The sequence below is a fragment of the Pseudoliparis swirei genome, chromosome 16, assembly GCF_029220125.1.
Source record: "Pseudoliparis swirei isolate HS2019 ecotype Mariana Trench chromosome 16, NWPU_hadal_v1, whole genome shotgun sequence".
NCBI classification, from domain to species: Eukaryota; Metazoa; Chordata; class Actinopteri; order Perciformes; family Liparidae; genus Pseudoliparis; species Pseudoliparis swirei.
The window spans coordinates 5358310-5384826 of record NC_079403.1 but is presented as its reverse complement, the minus strand read 5'-3'; the positions used below and the strand labels follow the sequence as shown (position 1 = coordinate 5384826).

Below are 26517 nucleotides of genomic sequence, written 5' to 3'. Positions count from 1 at the left end.
ACCTACCAACTTACTTTGTCTTCCATCACACTTGTATGTGGTATAATGTATTCTCTCACTCTTTAAAAATAACATTTCTTTAAAAAAAATTTACGAATATTCAGATTTTGAAATTGGAAGTAAAAAAAAAAAAAAAAATCAAAATAAATCAAATAATCAAAACAATAAATACAAAATGGACTCCCAAACCCTTGCTGTTTATTATGTAACCATGTTGGCGACCTTCTGAAGTAAATGAACCCAATGTCAACACAGCAGGTAATATGCAGGTCGTCGTGTCCATGCATCCTTTCGATAGGTCGATGATGTAATAATCGTGAATAGGAGCCCTGGAACATGAATCATACATAAACATGCGTCTCACCTCTCTTCCTGCTGTAGTCCCGCCCCTTCTTGGACCTCTTCCTGTCCTTGTGGTGTTTCCTCCTCCGGTGTTCGCTCGAGGCCACCGACGCCGCGGAGGACTGCGACGCCTCGGAGCCGCTGCCGCTGCCGCCCGAGGAGCAGGAGGACGGCCTCTCCCTCTTCCGGGACCTGTTCTCCGAGTGCTGCACCTTGATGGCTTTGGGCGCTGCGCGACAAACAACAACAACAACAACAACAACACGCGCGCGTGAAATAAGAGCGTCCGGTTCAGTCGAGTCGAACGCGGCCCGGAGGCCGGACGCCGACCTTCGGTCAGCGGGCTCGGCGACGCGAAGGTCGGCAGGACGCGGTTACACGTGAGGTTTTCAATCTGGCTCCTCAGGAACTTGCGGTCCTGCATCAGGTCGTCCACCTGCCGCTCCAGCGCCGCGATGCGCTCCTGTTTGCTCTCCAGCATGCACTGCAGCTTGGTGATGGTCAGCAGCACCCGGGGGGGCAGGCCGTCTGCAGGGGAGACAGCGCGGCGTCGGGTCACGTCGCGTCAACATGAATGTTTGTAGTGTCAAGATAGAGAGATAGATATATACTTTATTAATCCCCAAGGGGAAATTTGTCGTCACAGTAGCAGCTCCAATAAACTAAAGACACAAGAATAAAAAATAAAATAAAATATAACATAAAAAACAGGGATGAAAGATATAGAAGTATACAAAGTAAAATAGAAAATATATATGTATGTATATATACAACATATATGCATACACAATACACAATACTAATGACAAATTAAATTAAATATACAAATATTAAATATAGACAGTAAATTAAATATACAAATATTAAATATAGACAGTAAATTAAATATACAAATATTAAATATAGACAGTAAAACAAGGAAGTAATCATCATTCTGACGATGAGAGGCGAGTGTGATCACAACATTTTGTAATTTGGTTTCTAAATCCACAACACGGGAGTTTACATGTTCGGCCAAAACGGCCAGGCTGCTCTAATAAATCTCTTAGGTCCCTCCAGTTGATCCAGAATGCTGCAGCTCGTGTTCTCACTAAAACTAAGAAAAGAGATCACATCACTCCTGCACTAGCTGCTCTGCACTGGCTCCCAGTAAAATCAAGAATCACTTTTAAAATTCTTCTCTTAACCTACAAAGCCTTGATTGGTGATGCTCCATCATATCTTAAGGAGCTTGTAGTACCATATTGCCCCACTAGAGAGCTACGTTCACTAAATGCGGGACTACTTGTTCCTAGAGTCTTAAAAAGTAGAATGGGAGCCAGAGCCTTTAGTTATCAAGCTCCTCTTTTATGGAACCAGCTTCCACCTTCAGTCCGGGAGGCAGACACAGTCACCTCGTTTAAGAGTAGACTTAAGACCTTCCTCTTTGACAGAGCTTATAGTTAGGGCTGAATCAGGTTCACCTGGTCCAGCCCCTTGATATGCTGCTATAGGCTTATAGCTGCTGGGGGATGTTTAGGATGCACTGAGCACCTCTCTCCTCTTTTTTCTCTCCTTAAGGATTAATTTTCATCTCTCAATCACACGTTACTAACTCTGCTTTCTCCCCGGAGTCCTTTTGACTTCACGTCTCATGGGGTCATCGGACCCTATGAGACGGCATAGATCCTATCTGCCTGATGGATCATCGAGGTCTGGGTCGTGGAATTCCTGCTCCTGACTACGCCACTGTCCTGTTGAGACTCCGCCCACTGTTGAGACTCCGCCCACTCCTCCTCCCCACCGCCATCTGCCTGATGGATCATGGAGGTCTCCATCGTGGAATATGCCTACTATGAACTATTCATACACTCTGTCACATTCATTGAATGTATTTAAACTCTAAATCTGTCCTTCTGTACACATTACATCTATTGCATCTGTCCATCCTGGAGAGGAATCCTCCTCTGTTGCTCTCCTGAAGGTTTCTTCCTTTTTTCCCTGAAGGGTTATTTGGGAGTTTTTCCTGGTCCGATGTGAGGTTTTGGGGCAGGGATGTCTATGTGTACAGATTGTAAAGCACTCCGAGACAAATTTGTAATTTGTGAAATTGGGCTATACAAATAAACTGAATTGAATTGAATTGAATTGAAATCACTTTTCTTGTGAAAGCTTTTTGTTTTGTTTCAAGTTGCTGAAAGACAAATACAGGGTTCTTACACATTTTGACCAGTGGATTTCCATAACTTTCCCATGACCAAACTGAAATCTCAGTATAAACATGAACAATTTAGAACATTGTGCGTATTGAGAGCGGACGCCGGCTTATATTTTGAGCGTCTTTCTTTAAAAAACATATTAATTATTTAAAACTCCGCATAAATAAACATGTGATGATAACAAATTTCCATGACTTTTCCAAAACTTTTATGATTTAAAGTTTTTTCCATGACTTTTCCAGGCCTGGAAATGACCATTTTGAAATTCCATGACTTTTCCAGGTTTTCCATGACCGTACGAACCCTGCAAATAACTAAATCAATAAAAAGTGAAACAGTGTTCTTCGCAAACCTCCTCAGTGAAATGAAGTTCTGACATGAAGCCTTCATTACTTCCTCAGAATGCACCAATCAGGCTGTGAATGTATTTTAACTCTAAATATGTCCTTCTGGTCACATGACATCTATTGTTCTGTCCATCCTGGAGAGGGATCCTCCTCTGTTCTCTCCTGAAGGTTTCTTCCCTTTTTTCCCCCTGAAGGGATATTTGGGAGTTTTTCTTGATCCGATGTGAGGTCAAAAGTCAGGGATGTCTATGTGTACAGATTGTAAAGCACTCTGAGACAAATTTGTAATTTGTGATATTGGGCTATGCAAATAAACTGAATTGAATTGAATCAGAATCAGTTTATCAAATCATCACAAAAACTAGAACGGGCACTGAATTATGAACATGTTGGCATTAGTTGCATGCCAATTGGATAGAAATTGACCGAGCTATGGTAAAAAGAAGATGTTGACCTTTTCATGACCTTGACCTTGACCTTTGACCCGAACAATCCCAAAATATAATCAAATGGTCCCCGGATAATAACCAATCATCCCACCAAATTTCATGCGATTCGGTTTAAAACTTTTTTTGTTATGCGAATAACACGCATACAAATAAATAAATAAATACACAGCGATCAAAACATAACCTTCCGCATTTTCAATGCGAAGGTAAACATGACAATGTTGAACCTTGTGTGTGTGTGTGTGTGTGTGTGTGTATGTGTGTGAAACCATTTTGAAATCACACACAAGAGGGCGCTATATGTTCCAGCCTGGGCCGGGACGAACTTCACCAAGCTTCCTGTACATTTATTTTTAATAAAGTTGAAGAAAACCCAAACCCTAAATGCCGGCAGTGAGTCGTGATGGAGCGACGCATCGGTCCCACGGCTCTTTGGACTGAACCAAAGAAACTCACGTTGCTGCTTTGAATTTTTGTTGTTGTTGTTTTTTTTCTTTATTTTATATTAATTTTCTGATTTATTTTGATTTAAATTTAGGATAGGAATTTAAAAGCATTTTTTGCTTCTACCGATACCTTTTCAGTCTTTCTCTTTTGTATATTATATAGGATAATATTGTATTGTATTTGATTTGATTGACTGAATAAAATACACAAACAAAACAAACAATTTAACAATTAAGCCGTTTCCTTAAAAAATAATTGTTTGTCTTCTAACTGGAATGCCCGGATACATTTCGTTTACGTTTTTGTGTAACTTTGGTTCCTTCGAATTAAGAAAAACTCCCACAAGTATTTTGAGTTCTGCCTGTCAAAGTGTGCAGTTTTCTTCTTCACTTGATGGATGTACGTGAATCCGAGTTCGCCGCCGCTCACCAGACATGGCGCTGCTGGGCGTGTTGTCCTGGACGGCGTCGGCCGACCCCCCCGACTGGAAGTTGTCCCACTTGATGACGCGCAGCTCGTCCTGCTCCTGCTTCAGCCAGACGGGGGAGGTCAGTCTGTCTTTGCCGCACCTCACGGTGCTGGAGTCGATCTCCACGCACGAGGAGTAACCGGACGGCTCCTGCTGCCACACGGACGCCATCGCTCCCCACCTGAGAGAGAGGGGGGGGGGGGGGCGAGAGGAGAGTTTCACGACGGGTCATGTGATCTAATAGGGACCGTCGGATCTGGCTGTAACTCATGCCTTCTGGTTGTTTCTATTTCTTGGGGAGTCGTTCCTGATCCGATGTGAGGTCAAAGTTCAGCGATGTCGTGTGTGTCCAGATTGTAAAGCCCTCTGAGGAGAATTTGTAATTTGTGATATTGGGCTATACAAAATAAAAATTCTGATTAGTTGGGACGGCCGGGCGCGTGTAAGATTAACAAGGCTCCTATTGGTTAAAAATACTTTTCAGGCATACTTTTAAGATGCAGAACGTGTTTAGAGGAGTTAAACTAAGTCAAACCCAAAACAGCTTCATTGTACTGACAAAAAAAATCAACAATTTTGAATTACTTTGAATTTACACTACCGTTCAAAAGTTTGGGGTCACTTAGAAATGTCTTTATTTTTCAAAGAAAAGCACTGTTTTTTCAATAAAGATAACATTAATCATAAATACACACTATACATTGTTAATGTGGTAAATGACTATTCTAGGTGGAAGTGTCTGGTTTCTAATGAAATATCTCCATTGGTGTATAGAGGCCCATTTCCATCAACTATCACTCCAGTGTTCTAATGGTACATTGTGTTTGCTAATCGCCTTAGAAGACTAATGTCTGATTAGAAAACCCTTGTGCAATTATGTTAGCACAGCTGAAAACAGTTATGCTGGTGATATAAGCTATACAACTAGCCTTCCTTTGAGCTTGAAGTTTGTAGATCAAAATTAATACTTCAAATATTAATCATTATTTCTAACCTTGTCAATGTCTTGACTATATTTTATATTCAATTTTCAATTCATTTGATAAATAAAAGTGAGTTTTCATGGAAGACACAAAATTGTCTGGATGACCCCAAACTTTTGAACGGTAGTGTATATGTTCAATATCTGTTCTCCTTTTAGTTCAGTTCTAGTTTTTGTGCAACTTAATGTAACTTATCTTACAGTTACAGGATGAAATCTCATGATCACAACAACAAGAATGAGTGTTTATATCATGTATATATTGTGTGTACTCCCACTATTCATGTTCTTATCATACATGTATTGCTTGCTTAAATTTGACGGCTATTTTTTTAAATAAAGAGAGTAACTTAAGAGGAAACCTGAAATTGTACGGTATAGTTTAACTTGTATTGTCCTAATATTACACGCATACAGGACTGTCTCAGAAAATTAGAATATTGTGATAAAGTTCTTTATTTTCTGTAATGCAATTAAAAAAACAAAAATGTCATGCATTCTGGATTCATTACAAATCAACTGAAATATTGCAAGCCATTTATTCTTTTAATATTTAATATTTTTTTAATTGCATTACAGAAAATAAAGAACTTTATCACAATATTCTAATTTTCTGAGACAGTCCTGTATACATATACATGCTTTGTGTGTATAGTGTGAGAAATGGGGTTACAATCGAATTGCATTGCGCAATCTGGTATTGTAAGATGGCAACAACAACAACAATTAAAACTTGAGTCAATGCTGCTTTTAAGGAGGGGATAAGGCTCGCAGAATCAGTAACTTCATTTAAATCACTTCTTTAAACCCATTTTTATAGAACAGCTTTTAGGTGATCTAGTCTTTTTATGCAGAACTTTGGTTCCCCTAATTTAGTTTGTCTGTTTTTGATTTATTTATTTTTTATTTTCAATTTATTTGGTTTTTAATTAATTGTTTGTATTTGTATTTGTATTTTTTATTTTAATATAGATTTTTAAATGTAATATTGGTTTCTTGTTATTCCTTTGACTCTCTGCGGAGCACTTTGTAAACATTGTTTTTTAAAGTGCAATATAAATAAAGTTATTATTATTATTTAAAGTGTGATGGTGTGCTCCATGTTCTAATTGTTGTCATTTATTGTTTTATGGTCATTTTAGTTACTTTTATTCTATAGATTTTAGGACGTTTTAATTATTTGATGTAAAGTGCATTATTATTATTATTGACTATTGATGGGGAGAATTACGACTTTTAACCGTTCCCCTGAAGGCAGCTTACAAAGAATAAAGTACCAGGTGCAATACAAGCAGCAACACAAAGTTCAGAAAGAGAAACTTTCCCTATGATTACGAGATATAAGTCACAATAATGAGACACAGAAGTCATAATCACAAAGGTTTGTGCCTTCATTGTACTTTTAATAACCCTCACAAGTCCAGAAAATAAAATAAAACAAATAATTTAAATAAATTCATAAATGATATGTTGTCTAAATGTTCTTCGTTGCGGTTACTAACTGTTTGCACTTCATCCCTTCATCACTTTTATTATTATTATTATTTATATATATATATATATATATATATATACATATATATATAATTTAAAGTAGACTACTTAGGTGCGAAATTACATTTATAGAATAATAAAGGCTCCAGTTAAAGCTATAAATAGGTTACGTTATTATGCATTGATACATATATTATTTACTTTTTGGTGCAAAGCATTAATTTATGCACATGCAACTTCATGAGAAACTAAGAGCGACTAATGAACATATCCAAATAGAACGATACATTAATCAACGCAGGCACTGAAATGTTTTCATTATAATAACAGCGTTTATATTCAGCATTTAAATAAACAACCTGTTGGATGTCCCCGTCTATGTTACCTGTGTTTCCATGACATATTCAGGTGTGGACCTTCGCTTGATGCGGCGAACTTACGATGGACAAACGGTCCTTTTATGTCTTTACCTTTTGTGCTGAATAACTTAATAAAACTGAATAATGTATTGGTGCCAAACCGCGTGAGCTCATGATTTATGAAGCATGAATACATTAATTAAAGCGGGATGAATCATGCATTAGTGAGGCATTCATTACAAATGAGCAGGGGATCCATAGTTTTCGTAAATGTATTTTAGAAGCAGGTTTTTAAGACAAATATATATATATATTTATATATATATAAATACGTATATATATGTATATATATTTTTTTATATATATATAAATACATATATATATAAATACATATATATATATACGTATTTATTATATATATAAATATATATATATATATACGTATTTATATATATATATAAATATGTATATATATATATGTATTTATATATATATATATAAATATATATATATATCTCCCTATTTAGTTTTTATATTTATTTGTTTTTATATTTATTCTAGTGGGTACCAGTTGCTAGTCAGGGGAGAGTAGACAGGTATGTTTAATCCTAGATATCCTAACGTTTAGTCCCTGAGGCTCCACATACCAGTGGATCCCCCATTTCCCATTATGCAACGCAACATCTCTTATCTTCCGGAATAACTTTATGATTTCTCACTGATACGCAACATGAATTCCTGATACACAACTGTGCATGTGCACTTTCAACCCCAGTGCACTCATTTTCCTGATATGGTTCCTGGCTGCAGCGAAGACATATAAATATGGGGTGGTGCATTCAGGTGCTCGATACCTGGAATGCGACGCTGCGAAATCGCACAACAGACTAAAATAATGTTTTTTATCTGCTTGTTTTCGTCGGTGTGACGGACTCCACTTATTCTTTGACATGTGCGAGCTGCAGCACGTAAACACACCACGCCGCAGTGATTAATCCGGTTTAAAAAACACCTGACACAATGTGGAGTGAACGACCTGTGAAGGAATTTAACATTTGCTTCCACTAATTAGCGATAATGCAACGGCTCAGTCGGCAGGCCTTTTATCTTCATATATATCGATTTATAGATTGAATACTACGGTTTTAATCATTATATGTAACACGACATACGTTATACGGCATACCATATACACATACGATGTTTAAAGGGTCTAGCATTTCTCTTTAATTCGCTTCCACCAAGATGGATGCTAATGACGATAATGACCTGCTACCAAGAGAAAAAGGACCAACCGGCGAAACGCACGCACACACACACGGGACAACGTACCGTCGAGAGGGTCCAGCGGACACGGCCGGTGCTGGAGGTTTTCCCGTGTCAGTGACGCAGGTCGTCTCAAGTCTCACTTCAAGTACAATGCGTACATTTTTTTTGTAATAATGTTATTTAATAAAAATGTATATAAACAAGAGGCGAGTGGAGAAATACGAGACGACAGTACAACACGCATGTCTGAGGGAGGGGCGGCGCCACAGAGCGCCGTGGCGACTGTAAGCTGCCTTCCGGGCAACAGCTCACCGTCGTAATTCTCTCCATCAATAGTCAATTACTCAAGTTTTTATTTATTTTTTAAATTATTGTCATGATACAACACACGATTGCGTGATACGTGTGTAATATTAGTATAATACGAGTTAAATTATACTGTACGATTTCAGGTTTCCCTTATTCTTTCCCACTTTTATTTAAGATGTTCTTATTTCCGACAGTACTTGAAGGCATCAATGCGCTATCAAGGAGCAAGTGCATCTAACAACTCCGTTGTAAATGACTATTAGGCTTTTATAAGCTTCTACACGGTGAACAGTGATTTTAGGATTGTATATATCTCAAAATGTCCGTTTTTTCCCCTCAATTTAAATTCTATGTACCCTGATAAGTTGTTTTTTTAACCGGCAATACTTCCTTAGAGAATCGGAGACAGTCAAAGATCAAATACAATCAGACATGATGATGTTATAGGGAACTTTATTTGCTTTAGACTAACATTCTTTGGCTATAGAGACAAAACATATTCCAACTACTCCACCGGATGCCCATGTTGCAACGATCTCATGTACAGGTACATGCACCTTGTTGCTCACAATAGTGGTACTTTTAACACATCTCAGCTGCCTTAAAGATACACACAGATATACACACTGTCCAGATGTTAGATGTTGCTTCTCATAAGCCCTCTGGCCTAAGCATTACACCAAATTATATATATTAAAACACTCTACTGTGTTAGTCGTAAAATATAAAACATATATTTATAACAAGGCGAGGTGTATTTGTCAAGTTTTTACTCGTTATCTCGTCTGCTAATTTTGAGACACCAACTAAGATTCCTTCAAAACATTCACATTTCTTTCATTTTAACAGAAACAAAACTTCAAGCCACATGGAGTGATTGCATTAGTTGCAACAGCGGTGGAATATAACCGTCAGTTTGGGTCACGGAGGGTGAAAGATATAAGAAAAATAAAATAAAACACAAATAAATCTAAAAACGGATTAATACTTTCATGATGGTGATAATCGTAACACTTATATCTCCTTGCTTTAATGAATGCAGCAGTAGAGACATAATGAAGTAATAGTTTTTTCCCACAGTGTACAAACATGTTTACAATGTTATTATCCCATCAGCTGATCGAATCCCACTCGGTGTAATGGCATCAGTGCGACTGGAAATGTAAAAGTCTTGGTGCTCGTTGACAGTGACGGAGACTTTCTCACCACTGAGTTAAATGCTGGTAAGTGTGTTAAGAACTGGAGCTCCAAATTGACTAAGAAACGGGCAGTAACTGGCGGACGCAGATAGAGGATTAATTCCAAATGGGATGTGAATTTTGTGATTAACGTCTGTGGAAAAAAACGTTTACAAAGAGAGACCCAAATACCTAGTTACTCTGACGTGAGTTGGGTTAATAATTATATTACTTCCACCCTCCTGCCTACATAATGTCACGCGGAGAGGCCGAGGGGTAATTAGTTTGTTCAGACAGGAAACAGCAGCACAGGACAAACTGCTGTCTCTGCCTCGGTTGTCCACGTCCAAAACCCGCCAAAATCCAAAAGTAATTAAATAAATGACGCGGGAAATAACTTAATATGTCATTAAATGTGACGGAATTCATATCGAAAAATAAATAGAGGCACTAATTAACTGATAAAACGTGATAAATAGGTATTTCGGATTTAATTTGCTTCTTTATTTATTAAGCTTTGCATTAATTAATTAATTAAAGAGTATGTGTGTATATATATATATATATATATATATCTATACATACTCTTTTATTTTTATATAATAATTTATAAATCTCTTATTAAAATATTAATCTATTTATTCCCTATATATATATATCTCTATAAGCAATAAAACTAATATCTCTTTGTCACATTTTATAAGTGTTACAATAAAAATTTTTAAACAACTTTTGGTACATTTAATGTCATATTAAATTAATTTTTTCAGTCATTTATCAATCTATTTCTGTTTTTGGTCGATCGTGTCCTCCCTGTCGTCCTGCTCGACTCTCAGACCTTCAGTGGCAGATACCCAGGAGGAGGCGTTTGAAGTCCCCGCCGCACTCATCCCTCAGGGCCTCCTTCAGGGACACGTCGTATTTCTCCAGGTACAGGTCTTTGATGGTCTCCAAATCGTACTGTCGAAGAAGAAACAATAAACATTATTGAAGAAGAAATCAGCGCGCTGAAAGTCGGTTTCCACAGCCAAATATTTGACTCATATTGGATTTATTTAATTAAATCTCTTATCAGAGAGATCTTTGTTTATCAAGCAGATTTTACAGAAACCAAGTTAATTCAGCTCTTGTTGATGCGTAACCTGATTTTTCCCAGTAACACAGCACTCAATAAATGAAATATTGATAAAATAACTTAACAATGATGTCATGTCCGTCTCTAAACTTCGCTAGAAGTCGTGATGTTTTTTTCTGCAGTTACCTCGGAGCGACACACAATGATGCGAATGAGGGTGTCCTCGTCGGTGCCCGCTCCCGCCATGGCGTCGTTCAGTCGCCGGGCGAAGTAGAGCTGAGGGTTCTTAGCAACTCTCACTGAGGGGAGCAAGGAAAGGCATCCATTTAACATATTATTATTATTTTCATATACAAATGTGCTCAACCCTTTACATAGACAAGGAAACTAAATACATTGAAAAGACGTAATTTAAATGACCAGTTACGACCATGAATACATTAAATATGAACTCATAATGGCATTCATGGGTGAAGGCAAGCATAATACTCATTTTGGTTATACTTAAATATATGTTACGCTGGCGTGACATAATTGCATCCCAGCCTTTTGCTCCTTTTTTTCCTAATGAATTCAGATCGCAGATCTAGTACGTTAGTATCTTAATATTCAACATGCGGCATTTCACACAAACCAAGAGCGATGTAGCATTTCTTCAGCGTGCCAGACGTCTCGTTCTCGATGGCGTCCAGGATCTCCGTTCCAGAGAGCTGCGGGGAGACGACGAGCAGTTGAATCAAAAGCACCGGCAACGTCTTTAAAGTACAACGTTTCATTTTCCAGATCCTCCTAATCCCATAATTGAAGATGTTCGGGTCGTTTTAAAGCGCCACGGAAGTCCGTCTCGAGGGGGATGTAAAAGCACCGACTTGTCGTATCGCCGCAGCCGTCCGTGAACCCACCTGCTCGTAGATCTTGAAGGTGGCCTGGAGCTGCAGGTAATTTCTGGAGGCCAGGACGTAGGTGAACGTGGACTCGTCCGTTCCGAATCCACCCTCGCCCGCCTGCATCGGGAAACGGCAGATATTATATTGACGTCGTTCGGCATTAATAAATCCGCGATGAGGATATTGGGGGATTTGAACATTGGGGCGGTACCTCAAACAGGCAGGTGGCGTCTTCCTCCGCCAGCTGCTCGTCCACCTCGTACGTCTCGTCTCTGTTGCCCTGGAGGACGGAGAGCGGGATGACTTAGAGGCAGCGTCAGAGATACACGAGGGCAACGGGCAAAACCGCCCCGAAGAAATATCATTTGCCCCTGATATCATTAAGAGGGGGAAAAAATGCCCCCAGAATATAGATAATTTAATAGCATTGTTTTGGGGTTCTTTGTTGTGTCCTATCTGCTGTAAATAAATAAATAAATAATATTAAATAAATAAATATTGACCTATAAAAAATAAAAAATAAAAAGTTATAATTGTTTAAAAAATGTAATAATAACCACAAAGAAATAAGAATAAAATTAAATATAATTGTCTAATTTATGTTTTCCGTTTGTTTTTTGTTAAAAAAATCAAAGAAAACACTTTGAATCTGCAGACTACTGCCTAATAGTCTTATTTTGGCCATTTTTATGACAAATGCTCATATACTGTAAGCCTAAATAAGTATATTCATTGTTTTTTTCAACAAAGGTTAAATCTTATTTCAGAAGTTTCAAAAAGTGCCTCCAATTTATTTTTAAATGCCTCTGGATTACAGTCAGTGGGGAGAAAAATTGCCCCTAAAGAATATGTAAATGTCCTCTCCTGCTTTGTGGTGGCCAGTGTGTGTCTGTGTGTGTGTCTGTGTGTGTATGTGTGTGTATGCAGAGCTCGATTTCAGTCCCAGAGCAGACGGCGGGATTTGAGTTACGGGAGCGTAGTAGAAACCTGAAAGGCCGCTCACCTCCAGCAGAGCCATGAGCAGGTTCCTCACGTCCCCGCTCGTGTCTCCCTCGATGTCGGCTTCAAGGTCACGCTCGTGCACTAGTGTGAACACAAACGGGTCAGATGAAAAGAGTCGCCACACCGTTTGTTTTACGTCTCGCTATTTAAAGGGCAAGTCCACCCCTAAAGTACCTAAACTACTCGTGTACTAGATAGAAAGTGAGCGGGTCCAGTCGGTTTCTTATTTGTAATAACAAGTTGGGTATAACCACTTTCCCAAAACCAGCTTTAAGTTAATAATTATCCTATTTTTTCTTCAAGTCTAACCTGATTTCATTTTTCAAACACCTCAAGTGTGTTTTAGTTTCGTGACACCACCAGTTAGTGTCTTAGCCTTGAAAGAATTCATCACCATATAAATATAAATATGTGATTACAGTTTACGTGAACTTACGAAACTGCAAAAATAAATACTGGACAACAAATTGAATGATAGTGTTTACCATAACAACAACAAAAGAGTCAGCTAAACCAAAATGGTAATTAAAAAATTAATTAGTGCAGTGACGTGGGAACTGGATTCATAAAAGTAGACACGGGAGTTGTGTCCAAAATCACTCCCTTGTTCACTCCTCCCTGTGTAAAGGACACTCAATAGATTACTCAACAGTGCTCTCCAGTGAAAGCTTAACATTAAACCCCCCAGGACGTACATAAGATGAAGTATTCTAGTTAACATACATAAAGATGAACGTTAAAAAGAGAATACAGCGGCTAGCCAGGTTAGCATTGAGCTAAACACAGAGAGTTCTCAATTGGCTGAGAAACCTTTGAATAATCAAATAAGTAGATGTTTTGTGAATAACATCCGTCATTAGCGCCGGTGTCAGTGGTCAAGACGTTGCCATGCCAACATGCTCGCGCTAACCACAACCAGCTAGTTAGCGGTTAGCGTGCTCAGGCTCCTTTAGCAGCTTTGCCCGAGTCACTCGCAAGCAAATATCAATTATTAACTTATGTATAACTATAAAGTGACAATGATTACCTTCGCATTGAAAATGCGGAAGGTTGTGTTTTGATCGCCGTGTATTTATTTATTTGTATGCGTGTTACTCGCATAACTCAAAAAGTATTAAACCGAATCGCATGGAATTTGGTGGGATGATTGTTTATTATGCGGGGACCATTTGATTAGATTTTGGGATCGATCGGGTCAAAGGTCAAGGTCATGAAAAGGTCAAAATCTTCTTTTTACCATAGCACGGTCAATTTTTATCCAATTGGCATGCAACTAATGCCAAAATGTCCATAATTCAATGCCCAATCTTGTGATATGCGAAGGTATGCGCTCTACTGAGTGCCCATTCTAGTTTTGCAAATGGCTTACCTTGAAAGTAGCATTCCTTGAACATGGCAATGTCCTGTGGGAAACAATCATACACAATTAATACAAATATTTTTTTTTGACTATCTGAACTGCTTCCGTGCTTTTATAATAGCGTCACTGACGGCGTTGGTGGCGGTGCAGAGGATCTCCACCAGGACGTCCTCGTCGGTGCCGGCCCCCTTCATGGCCTTCCTCAGCTCCTTCACGGCGAAGACGACGGGCGGGTCCAGCATGGCGAGGAGGGCGTTCTCGAAGCTGCCCGACAACTCTTTCTTCAACACGTCCACCAACTCCTAACGCGCAGAGACATCATTAAACAAATGGGACGGGTGATTAAAAAAGGGGGGCAACAAAAGAAGAAAAAAAATGGTCGTTGTGGTAAAAAGAAGATTACACAGTATGACTGCGTATTGTTGAGCGACACTCACATCATCATACTTTTCAAAATAGGCGTATTTAATTTCCTGCCGCTGAGCCGAGCTGCGGTTTGCCAGGATGTCGATGATGGCCTGCTCATCTGTTCCTGTGGTGGGAAAACAACACAAACGGATGCACAATCGCGATAAAACAAAATGCAATAACGCATACGGGAGCGTCGCTGGAATTAAAATCGGCGTTTCCCAACTCACCGAACCCTTTGCAGGCTTTGCGGATGGCCTTGATGTCGGCGACGACGTCAAAGTCCTCGTAGTGCACGATGGTGGGCTGGGAGAAAAACACAAGATTGTTACGTGGATGAAGATTAAAAACAGCTTCCCTTAATAATCCGGTTGCATCTGATCATTTGTTTTAATTAAAATAAATGAAGTTCAGAGGGGTTCGTGATAGCTGTGCAGCATCAGATATCAGATGGGGGAGGGGAGGACCAATGCATTGGTTGAGGAATTCGGGGGCCAGAAAACGTTAAACAAACTTGGAGGGGGCCCGGCTTGCGGTCCAGGGGCCTACACGGGGTCTGGGGAAGACTGTATCGAGTAGCATCATTTTGAACCACATTTTCTGCCCCGTAACAAGGAGACTGTGTCAATTAACTCTATTATTATTAATTATTTTATTTTGTGTTGGAAAGCCAGTTTCTGTGAATTTTAAGTTGTATTATAAGTAAGTATTTTTTTAAGTATGGATTTAAATAAAGCTTTTTTTTCTCGCCTTTAATAAGAATTTAGCAAGGAGCTACATTAATAAACAAATTAACCAAATTTGTTCTGCCCCGTAACAAGGAGACTGTCAATTAACTTTATAATTATTAATCATTTTATTTTGTGTTTGAGAGCCAGTTTCTGTGAATTTTAAGATGTATTATAAGTAAGTATTTTTTTAAGTATGGATTAAAATAAATCTTTTTTTTCTCGCCTTTAATAAAAAGTTAGCAAGGAGCTACATTAATAAACAAATGAACCACATGTTCTGCCCCGTAACAAGGAGACTGTCAATTAACTATTATTAATTATTTTATTTTGTGTTGGAAAGCCAGTTTCTGTAAATTTTAAGTTGTATTATAAGTATTTTTTTAAGTATGGATTTAAATAAATCTTTTTTTTCTCGCCTTTAATAAAAAATTAGCAAGGAGCTACATTAATAAACAAATGAACCACATTGTCTGCCCCGTAACAAGGAGACTGTGTCAATTAACTCTATTATTAATTATTTTATTTTGTGTTGGAAAGCCAGTTTCTGTGAATTTTAAGTTGTATTATAAGTAAGTATTTTTTTAAGTATGGATTTAAATAAAGCTTTTTTTTTCACGCCTTTAATAAAAAATTAGCAAGGAGCTGCATTAATAAACAAATGAGCACTCAGGCACCGAAATGACACCCTTCCCCCATCTTTGCACAAATGGACTCTCTCTCTCTCTCTCTCTTTCCCAAACACATCCAGAGCCCGACTCCCTCATTCATACGCATGCACGCGCACACGCACTCACGCACACACATCTAACGGAGCTGCCCGCAGGGGAGTGGCCCGCTTTCCCTCTGCGTAAAACCCTCTCCAGACTCGGTTGTCTGTTACACGGTGACTACTCGCTTACATTTAAAGAAACACCCAACATAAAGTGCTGTGAATGCGACACGCAATACACTCCCAATGTCGGCTGGAAATCCTAAAACAGACTCGTCATCACGCGACAACGTTTTCGATCCGTGAAGTGGCTAAAAGAGCATAAAATACGTCATTATCGATCAGACACGTCTTCCCCCGGGGTGAAAACGTGGATTAAATCCGTTAACTCGACGCTGAAGCACCAACTGCTGATTGTTAGACATGTTTTCTCTCCGATATAAATATGTATCCATAAATCAGTGCGTTGGTAGCGCACGCTCCCAGACAGCGGTACCTACTTGACAGTTGCCCATTTTCAGGATGTTTTAGTCGCTGCCGCGCGGGTGATCTGTTGGCATTAAGTAGTTCTCGGGAACTAATGTCTCGCGGGCACGCGCTTCCGCCCGCAGCAGCAGAGTGACGTCACCGCGGACCACTGGTTAACCGTTTACATCCTCGACCACTGTAATATCCCATGATGCACCTGGACAGAGCTAGTGTACAACATTCTATATATATATATATACACAGAAGAAGAGTTAAATATGAGCGTCACAGCAAAGGGTCTGAATACTTATGACCATGTGATATTTCAGTTTTTCTTTTTTAATATATTTGCAAAGATTTCTACATTTCAGTTTTTTTATGTCAAGATGGGGTGCTGAGTGAAGATTAATGAGAAATAAAATGAAGTTTTTTGATTTTCGCAAAGGGTTGCAATAAAAGAGTGAAGAGGTCTGAATACTTTCCGTACCCACTGTATATATATATATATATATATATATATATATATATATATATATATACACACTTATATATGTGTGTATGTATGTATATATATATACACACATGTATATCATACATGTATATATAGATGTTTTATTTTTGTATAGATATACACATGTATATCATATATATATCATATATATATATATATATATATATAAATTAAATGATACGCTCTACAGGAGTTTTACTTTTGATATCTTCAACAGAAAAGATCAGAAATTACTTCTGCACTTTTTTTTCAGTAACATCTTCAGTCAGACTTCTTACTTGTAATGAGTATTGTTTTTAAATAATAACTTTTATTGAAGAGAAGGTTCTGTATATTATTCCACATTCAAAGCCAAATATAAATCCTTTAATATACTATTTTTTATGTCCAATAGCTAAATGCTGAACTTCTTTCTGCAGCGGTGATATAAATACTGCCGACATGACCTCTGACCTCCCTGGATATGTGTTGACAGCTCACGCTCTCCCTTCTCCCACGGTTTCCTGACTTCAGTTTTAATTCAATTCAGTTTATTTGTATAGCCCAATTTCACAAATTACAAATTAGTCTCGCAAACATAGGAAACTTGGCTTGAACAATGTCCTATATGTTTGTAAATCAAATCAGGACACAAATAATCTCTTTTTTCATCAAATCAACCAACCTTATTTTTACACATTTATCATTTAGAGGAAGTTCTAACTTGTTCTAACAGTTTCTCTGCTTTTAGTGTCCACCATTTGCATCCGACAGCCACGACCAAAAAAGCTCAAATCTCGTGTTTTACGGTATAATTAACAGCCTACGCGCTCGCCACCGGCCTTTCACTGAACCATACAAACTGCCCCTCCTTTATAATTACTCACCCACTCAGGCTGCCCTCCACACTCCGGCCCTCTAGCCCATGAAAACTAAACACATGCACACTGTGTCGGAGTAAAAGGCTCCAATTAGATGCTCGCTAACACCGACAGAGCAGCACAATGAGACGAGGATGAGTCATCTCTCTTTGCTGTGAGGATCAATCAGGGAAACTTTTTAGACCGAGTATCTAAGTCAGTGTATATAAAGTTTAAGTTTCTACCAGTAACGCCAAGATGTGACTCACAGTAACAACATATTCAGGATAAGATGGTGATCAGATCAGAGTTTTAATGATCAGGGGAAACTCATCGTTTACAGCAGCTCCAGAGTCAAAAAGGATAAAAGTGATGTTCAACCAAACAAAGAAATACAACACAAATACATTTAAAACTAGAACTGGCACTCGGTAGAGCGCATACCTTCGCATATCACAAGATTGGGCATTGCATTATGAACATTTTGGCATTAGTTGCATGCCAATTGGATAAAAATTGACCGTGCTATGGTAAAAAGAAGATTTTGACCTTTCCATGACCTTGACGTTGACCTTTGACCCGATCGATCCCAAAATCTAATCAAATGGTCCCCGGATAATAACCAATCATCCCACCAAATTTCATGCGATTGGGTTTAATACTTTTTGAGTTATGCGAATAACACGCATACAAATAAATACGCGGCGATCAAAACATAACCTTCCGCATTTTCAATGCGAAGGTAATTATACACATATACACTTTACACATAATACATGTATGGCGTGTCGTGTATTTCAACCAACTTGAACCCCTCGATCGTTGTTGATGAGTCACGCAGTCGTTAGACATCTGCGTTGTAGATCCGACACGGTCCCTATTTAAACTAGAATGGGTTCGCAGAGCGCAATATCCATATCACAAGATTGGGCATTGAATTATTTTGGCATTAGTTGCATTGCAATTGCACAAAATAAAAATATATCAATAAAAAAAAAAAAAAGAGATTGACCATTTGACCTTGACCTTTGACCTTGATTGAAAATCAAAAAATCAAAAATGGTAATAAATAATCATCATCAATCCAAATTTCATTTCAATTCAAGAACATTTGACCTGTTTGATGACCTTGACCTGACCCGACGATCCCAAAATCTATCAAGTCTGGTCCGGTTAATAAAAACAATCATCCCACCAAATTTCATGCGATTTTCAATACTTTTTGATTCTCTGAAAATGATTTTGACCTGTTCATGACCCTTGACCTTTGACATCGAGATCCAAAATCTAATCAACTGGTCCCTATTTTTAAAAAGGGGGTAATTCAACATTTTGGGTGGCATATATTATGAGAGGATCGATGCTCCTCTCATGATTGGATGCAGCGGCTCCCTTAGCTTAGGCGGACTTGCCCTTGGACAAAGACAGCTAGCTGTGTCCCCTTGTTTCCAGTCTTTATGCTAGGCTAAGCTAACATGGCGCTGGCTTCAGCCACAGTTACTCTACAAATGTGAAAGGGGTTTCATTCGTCTCGTGTTAAAAGGCAAGTCCTAATTTTTCAAATGTACTTATTTAAAGATTAAAATGTAAAACAATTTCGGAGGACACTGACAGCGGTAGTCCCAAAGGAGGCTAATGTATGAACGACGTTAGCTAGAAGCTATCAGTTAGCTCGAAGATATCAGTTAGATAGAAGCTATCAGTTAGCTAGGAGCTATCAGTTAGCTGGAAGATATCAGTTAGCTAGAAGATATCAGTTAGAGATAGAAGCTATCAGTTAGCTAGGAGCTATCAGTTAGAGATAGAAGCTATCAGTTAGCTAGAAGATATCAGTTAGAGATAGAAGCTATCAGTTAGCTAGAAGCTATCAGTTAGCTGCCTCGAGCACGATCACCGTCGTCTAATCTCTCCTTCATCCTTCGCTTTGCCAACGAATAAACCAAGTGCACCCTCTCATCTCCGGCCATTTTCTTGATGATTATTTGCATTTACGGTGTTTCTGGTTGCTCAATCTACTATGTTGTCGAAACTTAAAATGAAAGTTGAAAGTGTAAGAGTCTTTGTGTAAACGTGATTACCAATTTCAGACAAAAATAAAATAATTCTGACTAGTAATCAATACTAGAGACAAAAAAAATCACAATATTTCATCCTCTTCCGCCGCTTATGGAAGTATAATAATGTTAACATCACAGTAATACACGACGAAGGCCATGAGTCCATTCTTGGTACGCAAAGTGGAAAATGTTGGCGCTACATCCGTAAAGAGGAGGCTCTCTAGTTCATCGTCTCCAGTTGTTCGGACTCCTTTTGTTTATTGACGCATTTTTCCTTTTGCCGCCGTCGCAACGCGCCGACCCGAAACCGACGCTGACCAAAGCCGAGAGGCTCCGCGGCTCTCGGCGCTCTCAGTTTTGGGGACGTCGTGGTCTTGGTTTCACGGGCGGCAGAAGAAGGGGGGGGGGATCCCGCCGAAGACTTCGTCCCAGGTCTGGAAAACAAAAGATGGCTTTCAGTGGCGCCGGCCACAAAAGAGGCCGGCCTGTAATGTGAGGCCCCTCGAAAACACAACCTGCTAAGAGCCTGAGCTGCTCCGACTGGCAAGAGCCACAGAGGGAGGTTTGAGTTTCAGACTGCAACGTGTGTGGAAGGAGGTCAGAATGGATGAAACGGTCGTCATTGGTTACGCAAAGCGTTGGCTGCAGACGCTCTTTCTTTCTTAATTTACACGGACCCTTTGTTCACCTGCTCCTGCGGTAAGATCCCGGCGGCGTGGAGGCCGCCGCTCCGCCTCGCCGTGCCCAGGTGGTGGTTCGGGGCGCCGCTTCCCGGCCTCCCCCAGACGGTGTGCTGCATGGTGTCGTTGTGCTGCGGGGGTGATGGAAGAAGTATGACACCTTTTAGATATAATCTGGCATCCATCTGATCACGAAAAGTACAGAATCCCAATTAATCCTTTCATTACATTCTTCCTGACCTTTTGCTCATCAACAACATCTCTACTTCTCTCCCTTTCCATCAGTTGTTTCCTCTCCTCTACCTGCAGGCAAAGGTCTCTGTGATACTGAGTTTTGCTTCCCTAAAGGAAGAAACATAAGCCCTCTGTTATAATTTCCTGCATCAGATGTATTTTAATAGTCGTGATGCAGAAGATAAACGATGACCTCGCTGGTGGTGTTGCTGTTCAACCCTTGTGCTCCCTGCTGTTGAGCCGCCGATACTGAAGCTTTTCCCTGAAAGAAACAGACTCTCAGCACAACCTGTAAACTCGTGTGTGACGTTGTTTAGTAAACACGGATCACCATCTCCACCTAGTGGTCATATTCAGTACTACAGTTTAAATATTGGTGCGGCGAGATGCTGTAATTTCATTAAAAACACGTCAGGAAGGCACTGTTGCACTAAAATGTGCATTAATCCTGAATAAAAAATGTCACTAAAAAATTAAATACCAATTAATTAAATATGAGGAATATTTTCTGAAAGCTAAAGCACCCAATTTTAGGAAATCTAACTTTTTGTATCCAACTTCAGGAGGGACCAGTGCGTTTGGGGTCCAGCGGTCTGGCTAGGGAACGTATTGAGACGGACCTGTGTGTTTGTATTTGTGGGATTTCTTAACAATAAACTTTCAACTCTTTAAGCCAAGAATACAAATTAAAACATGGCAGAGAATTCGTGCGTTTGCTGTAAAGACTTACGTCGATGGTGGCGTGGACTGAAAAGCTGCTCCTGGGGTCAGCGCTCGCCAGACATACGGTCCCTTTGAATGTGAGTGACGCCGGAAGATCTGAGGGACGAGAATAGACGGGACACCGTTAGATTCAACTAAAACATGAGCTGGCCTTTATATTTTGACATTGTGAGAATATCTAGAGATTCATTATTTTAGTCTTGTATCGAGAATAAACTGCCTTTTTTCCCTTGCGATTACATTTTTGGGGGATTTTTTGACTGTTGGTTGGACAAAACAATTTGAAGTTGTCACTTTTTAGACCAGAAGACAAGACCGAAAGATTAATCCAATTATGAAAATGAGGGTTAGTTACAGCCATAATAGTGTTTCGTGTAATTAAGTGTTATATTTGAACCAATATACGAAAAGAAAAAGATAAAGTAAAGTTCTTTATTTTCTGTAAAAAACAAAAAAAAAAAAAAATTACAAACTGGATCAATCACAAATCACTTTTTATTCTTTTATTTTTTATTTAATATTTATAGCTTACAGCTTTAACTAAAAAAAAAAAACATCTAAACTTTTAAAATTTAAATAAAAAATTAAAAAAAAAAAAAAAAAAAAAAAAAAGAGTGTTTGTCAAGGGCTCACAAGGCTAGAGTTGTGTCCTGTAGAGTAATTCAAGTGATTAGATTAATTCCCATGATTTGTTACTTTTTTACTAATATTTTATATTAAGATATATGAGATTTTATTTGATGTTATTTTAGTTAAGCAATAAATCAGAATCAAAATAAATCAGAATAAATTTCAAAATTTGTAATGAATCCAGACCAGAATGCATTTTATTTTTTTTTTTTTGCATTACAGAAAATAAAGAACTTCATCACAATATTCTAATTTTCTGAGACAGTCCTGTATATTCAGATTTGTTATATTTCTTTATTTTATTTTTTACCTTTTCTGAACGGACATGATCTGAACTTAAATTCCTCTTCGGTAAAATAAGTTTAAAGAAAATTCCAAACCGTAAAACGGTCACGGAGTAAGCGGAGACTCACGAAACACCAATCAATAACTCCATTTGGTCAACCAGAGTTCATGAGTCATCCATTGAGCTCCCACTCGTAACAAGTTGTACTATCAGGCTGACTCACGTTCACTCTCAGGCTCCTGTGTGTGTGTGTGTGTGTGTGTGTGTGTGTGTGTGTCTCAGTCATAAAGGCAAGTCATTACAACAATAAGGAGTCTCAGCCTCATGATAGAACTCCTTCAGAGCTTCTGTAATGTGGATTTAATCCCATCTCTGTTCTCCGTATTCTTGATTGCAAATTAAAACGCTCGTTAAACGGAAACAATTAGAATAATGTTTTCCGTCCTGCAGAATAACAACAACGGGCTTTAATTTGTCGCCCTAACATCACACACACACGCACAGAGTGTGATTCATATATTGAGAGTGAATGATCTCACATTGGCCCTGGAGAGAGGCCGCCTCGCTCCCATCACTCAGCCGCCCGCACGCCACCTGGAGGCAGACGAGGGGGAGATGAAAAGCGGTTACCTTCTGGAAATTACGATAATTGGGCGATTAAGAGTCATGACGTCAAATGAAAGCTCTTTTTTTCCTTTTACTGAATAAACGTTCACTTAGCCGTCATTCATTCACACACGCATGGCGGTGACTCACCAGCGTCCTGTCCTCGGGCTTTGTGCTCGCCGTCTGCGTTGCTGCTGCGGCGGTCGCTGGTGGAAGACGGAGCGGCGGCGGCGAATCAGAAAATCCACGTTTGCACCTAAACAAAATCAAAACAAATGAGATTATCAGATGAGCGGACCTGCCTTTGTCCTTTGGCAAACACCTCTGCTTGTGCAGTGATCCTCCTCACACGCATTTACTGGAGGCTAGTTCAAGTACATCTTTAGAGTCGGATGACTTTTATCGCCTTGACACTCACACGTTGGATGTTTTACCCCCCGTCGTCAGCTGGCTGGACTCCTCACGTGTCACCTCCACAGTTCTCCTACCCTGTGGAAATCACAGAGCGATTACATCACTCACAAGAAGAGTCGAGTGATTTACGATGGGGGGGAAACAGGTGCCACCGTGCGAATTAAATGCGTTAAATGAGTTAATTTAGCTAAAAAATAAAAATTCATCTTATTGTAAAACAAAGAAATTCAAAGAAAGATGAGTTATGAGCATGTTGATGAATTAGGGATATCTTAGAAATATCATTAATGTTTGCAAAGCAAAACCAACATAGACTCTCATGACACTGCAAACTTTAAACTGGAATAAATGTCAAGTGACAATGGAGTAAAAAGTTTATTTTTCTGAGTTCAAATTTGATCTATGAGGCTGAATCACAAATGGTGAGTTCAGGTCAGTAAACAGCTTGAAAAACCAAATCCCATCGTCTATGAAAAGCAAACAAATAATAACATACACACCATTTCTAATGCAGCTGGGCACTGAGACTCATGTGAGGGCGACTCCATGGTTCCCCTGAGGTGAATACAGAGGTCAACAGTCAATTTAATTGGTTAATTAATGCAATCTTTACAAACAATTTAAATCGATCTTTGGGATTATTTTTTTTGAAAATAAACATTACATTTACAAAAAAATTCAGATTTTAGGGCTTAAAAAAAGCCCAAAACACGCACAACACGTTGTCCACCGGTGGTGTCACGTAGTTACCGGTGATCCGGTGGCTCGAGTTGAAAAAGCTGGACCGGAAACAAAATCAAGGACGATTGGAGCAAAATCCAGTTTGTAAACGTTTAAAAATCTACAACGTGATGACGAGTTACGTCACCACCTCAGGACGTCGTGACGTAACGCTCTCCTGCCGCTAGGGGGCGCTGGTTTACAGACAGGAGAGGCGTTTGGTCCGATTCAAAGTTGGGATACCTTTTTTTGATAAAGAATATGTACAGAACCAAGATTTGTTAATAATAGTCAACAATCCTAATTGCTGTCAACAATAAGTCACTTAATAAGATTACATAAAAAAAGATATATTATTCCATATTCCTTTAAAAACGTATATAACAGAGTATAAATCATACAAAAAACGGTCACATTTAAAAACCGGTAAAACTATTTTTTAACAACTAATTATATATAAACCCTTTCATATCATACAGTATAAAGTCAGCCTCTTGTATTGGTACATAAGTCTATGGTTCAGTTTATTGTACGACATTTCCTGAAGACATGTGTTATCATTATAACATGTATTGTTAAAAAAATTTTAATTAAATGGGAATAAAATAAACGTATATTCCTGTTTGTAGAGTTAAATATTTTGTATTTAATTTTGAGTTTTAGACTTCCGCTACAGTTTTTTTCACCTTTTGACTTTATGATACGAATTTAAGCACAATTTTCTGTTCAATTACCGATAGTTTTTATCAACAATTTTATATTATTTATTCAATTTTGAGACGTTTAAAAAAAAAAAAACCTACATTTCGAGTCGAAGCGGAACCTTTATTTCGAGTGCGTGTCTCTTTCAGGATGATTCTAAACGCCGCACCGCACTGAAGAGAGGACGGTGCATGCGTGTTGACAGAGAACCGCGCGCATAATAAATCCTCGTGTCGCCCGTCCGGCGGTCCGCGATGCAGTGCGACTGGTCCCTGCTGGGGCCGCTGCAGTGGATGCGTTACGTCAACAAACAGGTGAAGGTGAAGGCGGGAAAAGACGAAGAGCGCCGCGGCTGGCTGCTCACCGTGGACCCGGTCTCCGCCAGCCTGGTCCTGGTGGACTTCGGGGAGGAGGAGGGCGGGAGGGCGTCGGTGCAGGTGGTGATGGGCCACGCCGTGGAGCAGGTGGAGGTCCTGCAGGAGGCCGACGAGGAGACCACGGTGCGTCTGCAGACCTCCTTCCTCCCCCCGGAGACCCACAGCCTGGACCCGGCGGAGCTGCGGAGGAGGAGAGGGGTCGTCCGCCGGTGGCTGGAGAAGAACCGGCTCCCGGTGGAGGAGGAGGGCGACGAGCTGACGGTGGCGGGGGCCCTGACCATCGTGGCCCCGTACGGACCCGAAGACTGCCGCAGCTCCAACCAGATCATCCTGGACCGCATCCAGAAGCTGCTCCAGAATCGGACCCAGGTTCAACCGGATCACCCAGAAACCGACCCAGCCTGATCCAGCCTCCCCAAATCAAGACCCACAGAGCCTTGGTCCAGACTCCTCGAACACCTGGACAATAATTCAGAACTTGAAATTTTGTCCGAAACCTTTCAGGAAGTAAAAATCCACCAATCGGATGCCTGCTCTGTGTGCCGACCAATCAGAGCGCGACAGCAGCGGTGACTGATGGCTGTTCTGGGATCAGTTTGAGTTCAGATTTTTTTTTTTTTTTTTTTTCCTCATTTGTGTCCAGTTAAAAAAGATATATTGTCCTAAAGAGTCTTCTAATTGTTTTTGAGGAATATTATGGACAAGATTTGGCAACTATTTATATTTGGAAATGTTCAAATTATATTTGTTTATTTGACTTTAAATTGTTTCGTTTAAAGTTTAAGTTATTTTATTTTTTACATTTGTACATTTTTGTAAAGTTATTCTGCCTTAAATAAAATTGGTAGAGAAAAAAATCAAGTTGGATGAGTATTTGTTCATATGTCACCAACATAATAACATTTGGGAAAAATAAGGACAATAAAAAAGTTAAAATGTAATGAAGATTGTATGCTGATCAAAGTCACTTGATTCACATCCAGCATTTGTTTTTCTTATATTTAAAATCCTATTTTACAATAATTTAGTCTATTTAATGTGTGCTTTTATGAATGTGCAGCTTTTCTCCTTATTGTTGACATTTCCGTTATAACCGTGTACCGGAAAGTAAAATTCTACTGCATAGATTATTTGTAAATTAAAAAGATAAAAGACTGATTTAAAGGTTCAGACGGGAGCCACATGCAGTTTAATAATCATAAGACGATCTTCTAAAAGTTTATTTAAAAATCTCACAGCTGTTATTTTTCATTTA

General features: G+C 39.2%; 4 protein-coding genes across 5 annotated transcripts in view; 1 reads left to right on the top strand and 3 right to left on the bottom strand.

Moving 5' to 3' along the window:
- The window catches only part of LOC130206212 (coiled-coil domain-containing protein 106-like), a 9832-nt gene extending 1220 nt beyond the window's left edge, over window positions 1-8612 (bottom strand). Inside the window, exons 1-4 of the mRNA XM_056434059.1 lie at window positions 8420-8612; window positions 4213-4433; window positions 673-870; window positions 365-571 (exon numbers count right to left, since the gene is read on the bottom strand). Of these exons, the coding sequence (XP_056290034.1) occupies window positions 365-571; window positions 673-870; window positions 4213-4423 (616 nt within the window). The 5' untranslated portion in view covers window positions 4424-4433; window positions 8420-8612. The remainder of the gene's footprint in view (window positions 1-364; window positions 572-672; window positions 871-4212; window positions 4434-8419) is intronic.
- A 489-nt stretch (window positions 8613-9101) lies between these two features.
- Window positions 9102-16615, bottom strand: anxa13 (annexin A13). 2 transcript variants are annotated; one of them, XM_056434507.1, is made up of 11 exons: window positions 16516-16615; window positions 14806-14881; window positions 14605-14699; window positions 14299-14469; window positions 14177-14210; window positions 12809-12888; window positions 12017-12085; window positions 11821-11922; window positions 11553-11628; window positions 11105-11217; window positions 9102-10803 (listed from the first exon to the last, which is right to left on the bottom strand). In XM_056434507.1, the coding sequence occupies exons 1-11, from the start codon at window positions 16528-16530 to the stop codon at window positions 10684-10686; spliced, it is 951 nt and encodes a 316-aa protein (XP_056290482.1). In that variant the 5' UTR covers window positions 16531-16615; the 3' UTR covers window positions 9102-10683. The 2 variants fall into 2 exon arrangements, with proteins under 2 accessions (XP_056290482.1, XP_056290483.1); XM_056434508.1 differs by having other exon boundaries at window positions 14299-14466.
- A 2526-nt stretch (window positions 16616-19141) lies between these two features.
- On the bottom strand, window positions 19142-25333 carry LOC130206128 (uncharacterized). The gene is made up of 10 exons (XM_056433922.1): window positions 25250-25333; window positions 23964-24018; window positions 23468-23538; window positions 23200-23305; window positions 22983-23037; window positions 21535-21623; window positions 20998-21066; window positions 20811-20912; window positions 20568-20701; window positions 19142-20324 (listed from the first exon to the last, which is right to left on the bottom strand). Exons 2-10 carry the CDS (start codon window positions 24009-24011, stop codon window positions 20111-20113), a joined length of 888 nt encoding a protein of 295 aa, XP_056289897.1. The 5' UTR covers window positions 24012-24018; window positions 25250-25333; the 3' UTR covers window positions 19142-20110.
- gemin6 (gem (nuclear organelle) associated protein 6) lies at window positions 25063-26132 on the top strand. Its single transcript, XM_056433923.1, has one exon. It carries the CDS (start codon window positions 25140-25142, stop codon window positions 25665-25667), a length of 528 nt encoding a protein of 175 aa, XP_056289898.1. The 5' UTR covers window positions 25063-25139; the 3' UTR covers window positions 25668-26132.
- Window positions 26133-26517: the final 385 nt, after the last annotated feature.

Bases quoted from the DNA above. Each gene is read 5' to 3' on its own strand.
- gemin6 (XM_056433923.1), top strand. From the start codon at position 25,140: ATGCAGTGCGACTGGTCCCTGCTGGGGCCGCTGCAGTGGATGCGTTAC.
- LOC130206128 (XM_056433922.1), bottom strand. From the start codon at position 24,011: ATGGAGTCGCCCTCACATGAGTCTCAGTGCCCAGCTGCATTAGAAATG. The intron at 23,306-23,467 runs GTGAGTGTCAAG...GATTTTGTTTAG, and splicing joins GGGGGTAAAACATCCAACGT to GTGCAAACGTGGATTTTCTG. The intron at 21,067-21,534 runs GTAAGTCTTTAC...TGTTTCTTTCAG, and splicing joins CAGTCCACGCCACCATCGAC to GGAAAAGCTTCAGTATCGGC.
- anxa13 (XM_056434507.1), bottom strand. The intron at 14,211-14,298 runs GTCAGTGACGCT...TGTTTCCCACAG, and splicing joins TCTGCACCGCCACCAACGCC to GACATTGCCATGTTCAAGGA. The intron at 10,804-11,104 runs GTAACTGCAGAA...CTTCTTCGACAG, and splicing joins TCATTGTGTGTCGCTCCGAG to TACGATTTGGAGACCATCAA.